This window comes from Scophthalmus maximus, chromosome 12 (genome assembly GCF_022379125.1).
Source record: "Scophthalmus maximus strain ysfricsl-2021 chromosome 12, ASM2237912v1, whole genome shotgun sequence".
Taxonomy (NCBI): Eukaryota; Metazoa; Chordata; class Actinopteri; order Pleuronectiformes; family Scophthalmidae; genus Scophthalmus; species Scophthalmus maximus.
The window spans coordinates 22217501-22231732 of NC_061526.1; the positions used below are offsets into that span (position 1 = coordinate 22217501).

General features: G+C 46.7%; 1 protein-coding gene across 11 annotated transcripts in view; it reads left to right on the top strand.

Moving 5' to 3' along the window:
• Positions 1–14232, top strand: part of itfg2 (integrin alpha FG-GAP repeat containing 2) — a 67917-nt gene that overhangs the window by 31641 nt on the left and 22044 nt on the right. For all 11 annotated transcript variants that reach the window (XM_047336518.1, XM_035621612.2, XM_035621603.2 and 8 more), the window contains 3 exons: positions 409–485; positions 2220–2325; positions 7406–7645. In XM_047336518.1, coding sequence (XP_047192474.1) covers positions 409–485; positions 2220–2325; positions 7406–7645 — 423 coding nt within the window. The remainder of the gene's footprint in view (positions 1–408; positions 486–2219; positions 2326–7405; positions 7646–14232) is intronic.

Consider the following 14232-nt stretch of genomic DNA (forward strand, 5'->3'; position numbering starts at 1 on the left):
CTTCATTACTCATATCTGTGCACAAACACACACACACACACACACACACACATACACACACACACTCACTCACTGGAGTACAAAAGACAAATGTGCATGTAAGTGTGCGCCGGAGGCTAGCGTTTATGTGCTGCTGCCCCCCCCTGCACGGACGCACACGCCTGCCTGCTTTACACCACAGCTACAACCACACAATTGCTTCCTCTGCCTTCGGCCTGACGCTGTGCCCTGTGTGTGTGTGTGTGTGTGTGTGTGTGTGTGTGTGTGTGTGTGTGTGTGTGTGTGTGTGTGTGTGTGTGTGTGTGTGTGTGTGTGTGTGTGTGTGTGTGTGTGTGTGTGTGTGTGTGTGTGTGTGTGTGTGTGTGTGTGTGTGTGTGTGTGTGTGTGTGTGTGTGTGTTTTTTGTCAGGTGTGTTGAGGCCCCTCACAGCTGGCGGCGTCTCTGAAAGGTGTGACTCCGCAGGGAAAGTCCAGGGAAACAAATCGGTGAGCGGTCGCTGCTGCCTTCTTGTGAAACAGCTTTTTTCTCTCCCTCTCTCTCTCTACCCTCCTCCTCCGTTCATCTATCAAATTTCCTGAGCCGTGAGCAAACACTGAGTCTCCCAGGAATCAACTCACCTATCAGACAATGACCCCCAAACCTGGTGCACACACACACACACACACACACACACACACACACACACACACACACACACACACACACGTCTCCCTCCCACACAAAGACCCCCCCCCCCCTTTTTTTGTACAAACTTGAACTGGCGCGCATTTATAATTGTCAGCGCAGTAAGACAAGCTAAATTGTTGTTGATAATTGAGACGCAATATAACAGAGGGCACGCGGCGTGCAGCAGGTGTGTGGTTAATCAGTCACGGGCCGCAGGGGGGAGGAGGAGGAGGTGAGGGGTGGGGGCCACTGTACGGCAACAGGCAGCCTTTTGCACCAGCTCATTGCTCTGTCGCAGGGGGGTAACCCTCGGCTAAACGCCCCGACACGGTGGGATTCTTTTGGAGGATGCACCACCAGGATCAGACAGGGGTGAGGGGTCAGGAGGGGGCTGCAGGGGAATGGACGCAGGTGCTCCACGTGATCCACGATTAATCTCCCCTTTATGACGGATGAGAGAGAGCGAGCCCCTGAAAAGCATGAATGAGGCTCACAAGCCCCCCACGATTACGTCCGACCACAATGAGGAGCTGGAGTGCTCCGAGCGGGATTCGTACGACGAGCCATTTGCATAACGCACCTCGGTGGAGCGAGTGTATTCGCAAACCGGATTATTTCTAATGAAGACAGGCTGGTAATAAACCAGAGGTATGTTGTGAGTCGTGTGCTGGGGAGGAGCTGCTTTTCACCAGCGTTGAAACTGTACGATAGGTATGAGTTGAGCTTAAAACTATTTCGGCTTCAACTGAGGTTTCTGTTGTGAGCGGTTTCATTAAATAAGGGAACCAATGAGAACATGGAACATGCTTCTCCACACTTCACAAAGGATAAACCTGCATGTGGGTCATTTGCAATATATTTAAATATATATTTATGTTTTTGCTATTCTCCATTTTTTAACCCTCCTCCAAAATAATAACTCAAATGAACAATGCCCAAGTTTGCATGATATCTCTGCAGAAATATGATTACAGCTTTAGGAAATTAAAAAAAATATGTCTTGTTGTTCAGTTGGTAAACACGACACAGCATCATGTTTTTTAAATGAATCTGATATTTAACCCACAATCTGAAAGGGATTTAATTTATGCTGCTGAATGTAGAATATTTAATTTACATTATCTTAAACTTCTACTGAACAGAATTTGAGTATACTTTAATCAAGCAAAAAACAACTTCACCGTTATCTGATTTAATGCAAATCTAAATGCGCATTTTCTGTTCTGCTTCATATTCAAAGAAGGACTTTTATTGTAATGCAGGTCAGTGGCCAACTCCTCTTTCAATCTAATCTGATCCACATCCAAATCTGGAGATCTTGTTTTGAAACTGGAGGCAGAATCTTTTCTGGTTCCTTGTGGCATAGCGAAGTTATTCAGACATGATGGGAAATTATTTTTTTTTCCATGAGAGAACCAGATATTTGCTTGAATCGGGGATCTGGGATTTGCTAATCACGTGACTTTCAAAACAGGAAAACTACCTTTTGAATCAAGACAACTTTCCAACTCCTCTGTGGTTGAACTCTTACTTGTCTTCTTTTTCCCCGGCAGGATCAGTCTGAAGGAGGTTCGGGCTCACCGTCTTCATGGATCATAGACCCGAGTCCGTCGTACGGCATGTTCAGACCCTCGCGCTCTCCCTGCCCGTCCAACCACAGTAATGCATCCCTCACATCTACGCAGAAATTATTTTCGTCATGATCTGTGTGTGTGTGTGTGTGTGTGTGTGTGTGCCGCTATGACATACCACCTCTCTGGCGCTCAGTCTCGAGAGCCTCTTAACAACAATACTTAATCAATACAAGAGCCCGTCTGCGCCCGTTTGCGTCTGATCCAGGTAAAAGCCCATTGAGTCCCTGTCAGCTCTGCTTTATTAGGAGCCATTGTCTCCTCGCTGTCAGCGCTGGGTGTTTGGCGTTCCCTTGCCTCCGGTACACTTAAGCCCGCTAATCCTCGCTAGGGCCAGCTGGCTCGGGGTATCACCTTCACCTGTGCGGTCCGACCTGTGTGTACATTCATGAGCGATGGGTTCGGAGGCGGCGCTTTTACTGTACACGACCACAGACGCACACTGGAAAGCTGGCAGCGCGAGACTGGGGGGGAAAGGTCAGGAAGTGCCGTCACCGCCACCCTTCAACTAAGAGATGCCTCTTTTTTTTTTCTCCCCCTCCCACCTTCATTTGACCACGTCTGTCAGGATGTCATCCTGTTCTGGTTTTCTTTTTCCGCCAGTGACTCACTTGTCCAGTATCAGTCATCGCGCTCGAACACTAATGGTCCGTGGCGAGCTGTATTATAAATGCATCCGTCGCAATCGGAGATTGATACGAGGGCCGACCGAGAGGGAACCAGTGATACATCTTTGTAATCCTCCACGCCTGACGTCGGGGCTGCCGAGTTTAATTATTCACTCAGAATCTCTTGTTGTTTTTGAATAAATACATCCGAGAGTGGTGGAGGGTGGAACTATAAATCAGACTCCGAAGCGTTTTACGACGGTTTTCATAAAACTTGCAGAGGTAATGGTCCTAATGGGATTGGTTTCTATTTTTTTTATATCAAAAGAAACATGGGTCAGTGACATATGGAGTTCACAGTGTTTATAGGGGATTGCCAAGAACACAAATGAATACTACTTTATATACACTAAAGTATATAAGGACCACGTGTACTAAAACACAATTTGTACACATGGTTCATTCCAATTGCAGATTGAAATACAAGGCGACAAACTAAGACAGATTCCCTGAAGTGTGAAAGAAAATTCATTCAACATTACTAATACTTCCATTTGACCCTTGCCCCCCAAACCGCCGCACCACGGCCCCCCACTCCAGAACTCATTATTGGAAGTTTAGGCTTAGCCTAATTTGGAAACCCCTCTCCCTCCCGCACCTTCTCAGCAAACTCTGGATGCTCTGGATGCAATTTTTCCGGACATTTTCTAATGTTTGTGACTGAAAACAGCTTCACAATGTTACATATTTCCCTGTTGAATAAACGAAGGACGTAGAGAGTTAAGAAAGTTGAAAAGTAGAAAGTTGTGGGAATACAGTAGTCGGATGGGCCTGGAACAGGGATAATTATATAGACAAAAATAAATATGGGTATTTACTCTTTCCTAACTGAGCTGAAATCCTAAGCTACGTTTCTGTGTGTTTAACTCGATTCTTTACAAAAATGTTGACTCCACTGTGCAACACGTCACTCGATTGGCTGCATGGTTTCAGACTGGACCACTCCTCTGTCACTCCTACAAGTAGGAATGACTGTTAAACAGTTTAAAGGCCCTTTCTTAAATGGATTGATTGATTTATTAGCGCGTTAAATGTATACGACGTACATCCATCTATTGTCGTAGCAGTGCAACGAGTGAAATTCCCCTTTCGGCTTTAAGACGGCGGCTGCTCCAGCTCCGTTGTGAGACGACGCGCCCTCCTTAACTGCCATGTAAGAATTAGGACAAACATGAAGATGTCACCTAGAGGATTTGGGTGATGGCTTCTGTGCTTTGACCTTTTAGAGGCCAAAGGCATGGTCACCCTGGAAGAGGGAGGGAGGGAGGGAGGGAGGGAGGGGTCATCAGCAGGGCGTGGAGAGGTCACGCCCGAGGTCACACAAGTCTCTATAAGATGCCCAGTGTGTGGCGTGTCTTTGTGTGTGGATAGGTGAGATTTGGTTTCCCCCCGGAGGTGCGAGTAGTTGGACCTTTCACTGGTGCTCCTATAAGTAATGAAGGGACTGACCCCACTTTGACTCGGTGTGGGTACGAGACAGTGGAGAAAACGGGGTTCGCGAGCGTTCCTGCGATTTAGTTTTTGCACAAACATGGGGAAACTGACTAGAGGGGAAAAAAATATATAAGCAGCAAGAGTGACATATCCTGTCCTTTTGCTCTGAGTGTCAGTCAAGCTGTATACTACATTCCCCATAATGCAACAGAGCCACACGAGACAACTGTCACAGGCTTCACCGATTTTTTAATTTGTGAAATCAGGGGATTAACGTCTCAGTCAATCCGATGAATATACATGTTCAAAAAAAATTAAATCTGATGCCCGTTCCACATCAATGGATCCTCCACCTCTTTGGATCAATTGAAAACGCTTCAGTGATTTTCAGATTTAGATCGGAGCCATAAATCAGCTGCTCCCCGGCGAGGCTCACGTTAAGACCTTTGTCCGTTTTGTGCTCATCAGGGATTCATAGATAGACTTATCCTCCCTATCATAATAGTTTCGCGACTGTTTCCCCGCTGGGCCTCTGGTCACTCGCCGCTCACCAGCGATGTTTAGCATTCAGCTGCTACACTGAAGATGTTTTAGCGTCCACGTGTGAATGTGGCGATGAGCCGGCCGGGGGGGCCACAAAGAGCACTAATCTGAACTGACCCCGGCGGAATTGTTGCGGGGAAGCTGAGGACACTACGGGACAGATTAGGGCTCCAGAAAGACAGAGATCGACGCAAGCAGAGATTAGTCATGTACTAAGCAAAAGGATCGCCCCCCTCCCCACAAAAGGACCACACACTGACAGTGTAGCCATGTCACCATTGTCCCTAAGCCACCGCCACTGTGGACTCATCGACTATTGTCTCTGAAATCCTCCAGCATCCCCCCCCCCCACCACCACCACCAAAAAAAAACCTGGACTCAAGCTTTGATTGGCACTTGTCAGAGCTGATGGAGAAAGGTGACGTGTTGGGAAAAGAAGGCTTTCGATAAAGGAAGTCCTGAAAGGGGAAATCCCCTAACCCATGAATAATAATTTGGTGGAGGATTTTCCTTTTTTCACTCCCCCCCCCCCCTCTCCCGCTCCTATTCTGCCATTCACTCAGGAGATAGAGGAGTTGAAGGCTCTGGGTGGCATCGGTGAATGGGCCTCGCCGATGCTCATCCCTTTCCCAAACACGCAAAGAAAGAGATACACGTCCGACCTTCTTGCCTCGGCCTGGTGCGCTGGAAGTCGGACCACTCTGCGGGGGGAGTGTAAAGGGCAGTTGTGGGTGGTGAATGTGTGTTTATTGTCTTCAATGGCCTTTTCCAGCTCAGCGAAGGGGGATTTGACTCGGCCGCTGGCAGCCAAATCCAGCTATCTCGCTGCGTTCAGATGCTGCGGTCGGTATGGTAACGCGCTCTGTGTGTGTGTGTGTTTTTCAGATGGGGTTCTTGTTTCCAGCTTGAAAAACTGACCAGTAATCACTCCGCATTCACGGATTAGGGCCGTGTCGAAAGGTTAGGGGTAGGAAGGGTTTTCAACAAGGAAGAAAACCAAATCCTGAATAATTTTGAGATTTGAAGATTGTACATTATATAAACAGTCTGGGCTTCGTAGATTTTAGCCAGCGCTCGAATTAATGAGTCGATCAACTGACTGCTTGTCTGTGTTTTATATGATTGGGGGGGGGGGGGATTCTTGGGGTTTTGGATCCACCAAAAAAAGAAATGGGAAGAAGTCACGTCGGTACAGTGGCACATAGAGAAAACATGTGTACTGCTGCTCTACAGTAGGTGTATAGAAAATATCTTCTTATATCTAAAAATGACAGACCTCCCAAACCCTTCCTCACTTCATGCTAAAATATTTATTCATTTACAACCGGTGTATTATAAATTATGCAGTGTACATAATAAACCAAATTAATTAATGAATATTAAAGCTTTAATATAAGATATATCTATCTATAGCAGATGCAACAATCTGATAAAACTTTAATAAGCATAATTCAACACAGTTTTCTTAAAAGAAAAAAAATAGGTATATGATTTAGTTTCCAGATAATAATAACTTAAACGTCACAAAAAATGACGCATTTGAAAGAAAAGTTGTTTTTTCTTTTTACACATCGCATTAATCGTGATGTCACTGTAGGTCGCCAGGACATTACGTTTGTGTTGAAAAGAAGAAAAAAAATACACCAAGGAATGATGAATTCTGTTCTTGTCTTGCGACGAACACATTCCTCATCCCCGCCGTCCATGCTGGTGACATTGAGCCTCGGAGCAGGACGCGGCGGCTGGCGGCAGCGTGTGATTGTGTGCAGCGCGGCGGAAGACGGGCCCCGTCCAATGAGACGTGGCCCCATCAATCTGTGGCTGCTGACCTCTTGCACGCTCACCGGCGGGGACAGATGAATGAGGCCACGAGCGGCGTGACGAATCCTGGGCCGAACTTTCAAACTCTCAACGGATACGAGCACCTCCGAACGCATTGCACCCGAATTATTGCTCGCGAGTCGACGCGGGTAACACGCTTCAAAAGTAGGGACGGAGAAAACCTCCGGTGCAATCATCCTTAAGCTCAAGCCTTCGTTGACGGAACTCTTTTGTCCGCTGTGCTGCTACGCCGAGAAGTGTGTTCTCCAGGACTCTGTATTCAGAGATAATGAGACTCTTAATTGGCCGTTCAGCGACAGAAAGGATGGAGATGGAGGTTTCGGGGAGAGAGAGCGTCCGCTCTTTAGTCGAGGCTCTGAAAAGGGCCTGAAGGGAGATGTGACTGCGGCGTTTAAGGAGAACAATGTGGTGAGAATTGGGTGGTTGTTAAAGGAACCGGAATGGAAAGGAATTTTGGAGCTTGTACCAAGTGGCTACTTCCACATGGACGACAATGAATACAGATGTGGCTTTTGTCTCATGTTGATTACAGTGTTTGTATTGAAAAAAGTTAGTCCCCTGCACTAAAGTAAGAACACTTCCTCATAAGCGAGACGTTCTGTTGTATCTTTTCTGCTCCAGGTTGCGGCCCAGATGAAGGGGGCCCCCCCGAGAAGGAGTCCAATTATCCAGGGTGGAGGGACCCGGTCGGGTCCCCGGCCGGAGGGCGGAGCCCCGAGAGTTTGGAACACAGGAATGAAGATAAAGAGAGAAGGATCATGGAGGAGAGGAGGAACAAGGTGCTGAACGTGCTCTCCAGACTGCAGGAGGACACCCCTCGCCGGGGCGAGAGCAGCAAAGGCTGCTGCAACTTCGAGGACTGTGAGTTTATCATGGAATCAAAAATGGGAAAAAAAGCGACGTCCTCAAGCTGGACGCCCTGAAACCGCCTGAACTAAGCCAATTCAGTTTTATACCTAAAAAACAAACAAACCTGCCTGAGCATCAAGTGATCCTCATCCTCATTCGTTCAATTTTAAACAAACAGAAAAACTGCAGGCCGGAGGAAGCTGCGTTAGGTCCTGCATGGACAAAAAGACAAACACGCCATCGTCATATCCTCAAATACACAAAACCAAACGAGACACAAAAACAAAAATCAAAACCCACTGGATTCACAAAGGACGCTTGGAAACAGAAACAGAAAAATAATTTCTCACAGATTTGATCACAAGACAAACAGGCCATCGTTATTTCTTTAGTTATTTCCAGTTTTTACACACACACACACACACAAACACATAATTCAAATTATAGTTCCAGAAATATTTGGAGGTACTCTACGACTCTACGAATTTTTTGGTCATAGTTGCTCTCTAAGACAGAAAGATACTTTATTTATCCCAAGCTGGGAAATTAAATATAACAAAACAAGGCGCTGGTTGACAACGGTTAAGTGTGATACTTAACTTCTCCTACTCACTCATTCTAACTCTGCCTGCCAACAACTCGCCTTTGCATCCTACACACACACAATAGACCATGTGGGTAAAAAACACAAACACGTTAACCAAACACTCCTCTTGATTCAAAAAAACAAAAAAAAAACCACTTGATTTTTAGAATTCCCCTTCTTCTTTTTAGGAGTTTAGCCAGGAGTTCTCCAGTTTCCCCTCAAGTGCCTAATTTCTGGCAGCCAGGCCTTTGTGGGAGCTCTGTGGCCGGTGCGTCCGCACAATAAGCATCCCACACCTCAGGTCAAGGCTGAGGGGGGCCGGCCCTCCGCGGGGGTCAGCGGGGTCAGAGTTCTCCCGTGAGTGCCGGGGCGCCCATGAATAGGGGGCTGATTGGACAGGTTTGTTCAGACGGTAGTCGGGCAGGACGGGGACGCCTGCAGCTGGCGAGGTTGCTGCTGATGGGAAGCTTTTGTGCCGTCACGGGCGTACGGACCCGCGGTGTGTGTGTGTGGATGCCCGACTTTTCATTCTTTAAGTGTGGAGGAGTGTGGTGTGTCTGGTCTGTTCTTCCAGAGACACACTGACTGGGGGTGGGTTGTGTTTACAGTGTGCGTCCCGGAACAATCTGTCATTTTTTTCGCTGCCGAGTGTTACGCCAGGGTCCTTTTGTTTGGTGTGTGTGTGTGTGTGTGTGTGTGTGTGTGTGTGTGTGTGTGTGTGTGTGTGTGTGTGTGTGTGTGTGTGTGTGTGTGTGTGTGTGTGTGTGTGTGTGTGTGTGTGTGTGTGTGTGTGTGTGTGTGTGTGTGTGTGTGTGTGCGTGCGTGTGCATGCATGTGCATGCGTGTGCGTGCGTGTCGGCTACCTCTCGTCCACTTGTAACACTTGTAGCTGTGGCTCCTCATTAGGCTCTGAAAAGGACTAACTGGTCATAATTGCTTCTTTTTCGGGGCCAACACTGACCACTTGCCAAAGGATTCCCAAAATAGAGAGACTACCCCCCCCACACCCCACCGTGCATGCACACACACACACACACACACACACACACACACACACACACACACACCTATAACTTCCTGTACTCTGCCGCCCAATCGTCCATTCAACTCGGTGACCCAGCGAGTTGTCGTCAGTCAGCGCTCGCGTTTGGAGTCGTGCTACAGCGACGAGCGCAGACAATACGTACGTAAATACAACGAGCATCATATTTCAGGACACACATGAGTCGAATTAAAAACCTTGTGTTGTTGTCTAATAGCATGAATAATATGAGTCATCAATATTATTTTTCTATCCTCAAAGTTCTCATCCCCCACCCGTCTGACTTTAAGCGGGATTTCGGCAGGTTCCAGTTTTTGGATTTCTTGTGTTTCTAAATATACAGTATTTGTTTTTCTCTGTTAAACTTGGATGCCGACACTATGGCTTGTATTAAATCTGAATTTCTTCCTCTGCTGCTGCTTGATCCCAAAATCTTAAAGCGTATTGCAATATTTTAGGCGTAATAGTTGTAGTTTCGATCCCTCTCATTTTCTTTTCAGGTTTTAAAAGTGAAAAAAAAACACAAAATGGAGGGACGATTCTCAAAAATCACATATAAGTTCCAGGGCTTAAATCAAACTCTTTGATTATTGTCCCTCATATCTACGTATATTCAAGGAATGATATGAAGTTTGATATGAAGACATTTGAAAGTATGCATTTGTTTGAAAGCTTCTTAGCCTCATTATCAACATCATTAACAAACTGATATCAATATAATGCTGAAATAATAATAGTTGATTTGACCTTCACATGTCGGCGTAATCGTTTTTTCGTAGCTTCATTAGTGTCAGACCGTAGGTGCACGGCGAGCCGGGGGTCGAGTAGCTGCGCTCTCCTTTGTGTTCGTGGCTTAGTGAGCGCCTGTTAACCAGCGACCGGTGGTGTCAGGACTCTGTGGGCGGAGGTCTCACTCTCTCTGACGAATGTCAACGCTGATGTGGAACACCTGCCGCCCTTGAAGCTGCAGCCTTCGCTTTGACCGCGCCCTCTGACGCAGGCAGCGTTATATATATATATAGATATATACACCACCGGCGTCTACCTGTGGTGGGGGGGCGGAGATCGAGATGGAGCCCTAACTTTTCAAAAAGAGGAAAAAACTAAACAAACAAAAACGAAAAACCAGTGGCTTCAAAGAGTGCGAGGTGTTTATGATTTTGTGTAGGAGGCTGTCTGTTGTGTGTGCGTTCGGGTACACTGCCTTTATGTAACACCCCCCCCCCCCCCCCCCCCCCCTGTTTGCTCAGCCTCTGCTCAGGAATACCTCAATGTATTTACCTGGGCAAACAAACAGCTCGCCTATTGACGAGCAGCAGGGTGGAATATGCCCGTTGTGTTTCACGAGAGAGGAGGAAAAAGAAAAGAAAAAGGGGAAGGGGGCAAAGTGGATCTGTCAAAGAGTCTATTATGTGGTGTCCAAACAGAGAGCGCCCTCCACAATGGGCCTTATTAATGGCACAATGTGGAGGAGCGGCGGGGCAATAATAGCAGATGATTTTGCCTTTGTGAGGTTATCTCTCCAGAGATCTGCTATTGCAATACAGCAGATGATTTGGACTCTCGTGGGGGCGTATCGGTGGGGATCTGCAGCAGGAGCTGATTGGGGCGTGTGACATGTTGTGTGAGTGTGTGTGTGTGTGTGTGTGGGTGGGTGGGTGGAAAGCGTAAGTTGTGGTTTTGTGGTGAGCCCGGTGGCGTGCAGCCAGAGACGGGAGTGTGTCTCTGTTTGTTTTCCTACCAAAGCTTTACCCCCCCTCACTCTCCTCTCAACACACACACACACACACACACACACACACACACACAGTTCTCAGTCTTGGGTAAATTGAGTGGGAGGAGTCGTGTTTTCATGCAGCGACAACAGCGCCTGCAGGAGAATGCTGCCAAATACTGTCACCCTTCCTTTACATTGTAGTGCCCACTCGAGAGAAGAGACCAGCACATGTTGCCGATGTCGACCCTGAAAAGACTTTCTTTTAGGGGTGGGGGGTGTCTGAGACTGACTGAGAGTTAGGAGTTTCCAAATTGTTCATAAACAATTTGGTGAACATCATAGATTTTAAATTAAGTCTCTCTCGGCAGTCAAATTCATTTTTTTGTATCTAACTTTAATCAAACATAGAAAGATGAACACTTGCAACATACACGTGTGACTTGAACTATCTAAAATGACAGACAGTAATGTTTAGAGAGATTTATTTCACATGTTACTTCTTTGGTTAGTAGTTTTAGTCCCCTCTGCTGACATGGAGGAGGTGGGGATTCATGAGCTGTACTGCAGCCAGCCACCAGGGGGCGATCCAGATGTTACGGCTCCGTCCGTTGAGAAACACTGTTGGAAATATTTTTTATAATTTCTAAATTTACTTTGTAGCTACAACAAAAGGCGTATTGTGAGTTTACTGTAAGAATGTGATAGTGAGCATTATTCCAGGGAATGTGAAGTTATCACAGGGTTTATCATTTAATCTTAATCCTTTAAGTTTGACAGAATCTGCTATATTACTGCTATTTCTATTTCATCATCAAACTAATATAAGGTCAATGGTAAATGTAGTTTACAGGTCCTTAGAGTTTATTACCACCGCCTAACTGCGCTTTACTTTTTGTGCTTCAATAGCTCAACACACACACACACACACACACACACGGCGTCTGCTCTGCGTGTGCACGTATCAATCTGACAACGTCTCCTGCAGGTGTACCACAGTCCAGTGTTTTTCCCTGCAACCCTTTTTATCAGATCAGATCTTCGCCTTTGATTCGGGGCCTTTTCGGAGCGAAGCGACAATACCTCAATCTATACTATTGTGGAATGTCGCGCTTCGGCCCGGTTCACCGGTTCTGCGCCGCTCGCCTCCTTATCTCGCAGCCGCCCCACACTTCATGCTCTGTGGCTTTGTCTCGTTTGCATCGAGGCGGTAGATTTGCGGGGAATCGTCACATATTCAAAAGAGCTTAAACCCCAAAACATCCCATGAACCTATTTCTCATAGACTCTGGGAGCAGCTAGATTTTCGGTTGGGACTGTTTGTGTGTGTGGAGGCTACTTGCTCTAAATTCGTGCTCTTAATCACGTTATTTTGAGCTGCGTATGTGGGGCGCAGCCCGACATTCTCCCGCTACTAAAACAAAAAAGGGGGTCACCTACTCTGCGCTGCTGAATGTGATCTTTGTTAGAGGAATTATGGGACTTTTTTTTTTTTTTTTTTATATATAGTTGCCGATGATGAGCAGAAACAAAAGTCTGGGATTAAGCGGGAAAGAGAGCAACAACAAACACGTTAAGAAAAAAAGGACAATAGGCCCCCTGTGTATGTGTGAGGACTGTGTGTGTGTGTGTGTGTGTGTGACAATGTATGATCTTCTAAAAGCTGAGTTAGGATACATATAACAAAAAATCGAGTTTCCACAGACATACCAAGTTTTTTTTGATTTTACAAAAGAATCCGAATTCTCTCATGTCACTTTTTTTTTTCTGTCATGCCAAGTCTAACATTGACCAAGTTGTGATTTGAATAAGGAACTATCTGATTGAACAAAAGTATGAACGTGTATGATGCAGCCCCGCGACATGGATCGCACACTGACGAGTACCACTAGTTGTCGGGCGGAGCAGTCGTCAGTGTTTCTCATCTGTCAGCTGCTGCACACATGGAAATCGACGTCCAAGTGTGTGTGTGTGTGTGTGTGTGTGTGTGTGTGTGTGTGTGTGTGTGTGTGTGTGTTAAATGAGTTGTGACCCACGGACCGGGTGCACGAGCGGCGGCTCACTCCAGCCTCAGAAAAGGAACAAAAACCAGAGAAAAACAAACCCCCAGTGAAAAGAGCGAAACCTCCCTGCTCATCATCATCATCGTGGCGCCCATTCTTCCTCTCTCAATTGCGACTGAATCGGCCTCGGTCTCATTGCAGATTACTGGCCTCAGCAGAGTGACTCTCCCCTTTCTCTCGCCCTTGTCTCCACACAGTCCCTCTGTTGATTAACATTTTCTGCTAGGCTTCACACCAAAAGCACAACCTGTGCGCCTCTAAAGGCAGGGTTTGGAGGGAAAAAAGCCCCCCCCAAAAAAAGCCATCAAGCGCTGGAGTGGAATCAGATAAGGCTATCAGGCGGGAGGCTTTACTGCCTCGGCTTTGTCCCGCTCCTCCACCCGCCCTCGCTTCCTCCCTCAATCTCTCACTCCACTGCACCTTTTGTCCGGCCGGTTCCCTGACGGAGCTCCCCTCAGCCCAGGGACCCCCTCCGCCGCCGCCGCACTGTGTGTGTGTGTGTGTGTGTGTGTGTGTGTGTGTGTGTGTGTGTGTGTGTGTGTGTGTGTGTGTGTGTGTGTGTGTGTGTGTGTGTGTGTGTGTGTGTGTGTGTGTGTGTGTGTGTGTGTGTGTGTGGATAAGAAGAAGCAAGGCTGTGGTCAGGGCTGATGTTGAGGTTGAACCCACTTTGTCTCCGATTCACAGAGCGGCATTTCCTCTGCCCAGCTTTGACATGGCAATGTAAACCACAGAAAACAACATGTAATTGATCTAATTTCATGATTTCACGTCCTCGAAAAAAGATGTCCAATATTTAGCTGTTACGGTCACTGATAAGAGATCTTACTTTACCCCCTTCCAGCTGCTTCCAGACGTGCACTGAAATCCGGACATTTTACGAAAAGAAATTACCGAAAAGGCGCAAAAATGAGTGAGAACGCAAAATGTGGATCCGGACATTCTTCGTAACTTTTCCTGCCAAAGATACGTATGTTTTCACATGCGTATCTAGTAGATTGCAAAGTAACAGCAGCTGCAAAAGAAGTAAAAGAGGAGAATACTATATACTACTGTAGTGGAGTACTTATAGAGTACCTCTGAATTGTACTTAATTGAGTAAATGTACTTAGTTGCATTGCAACGCTGGTTGTTGATAGTTCAGATGCTGTACTGTACATTTCGAGGCTTCTTCATCTGTAGTACCGCATCTGCTCA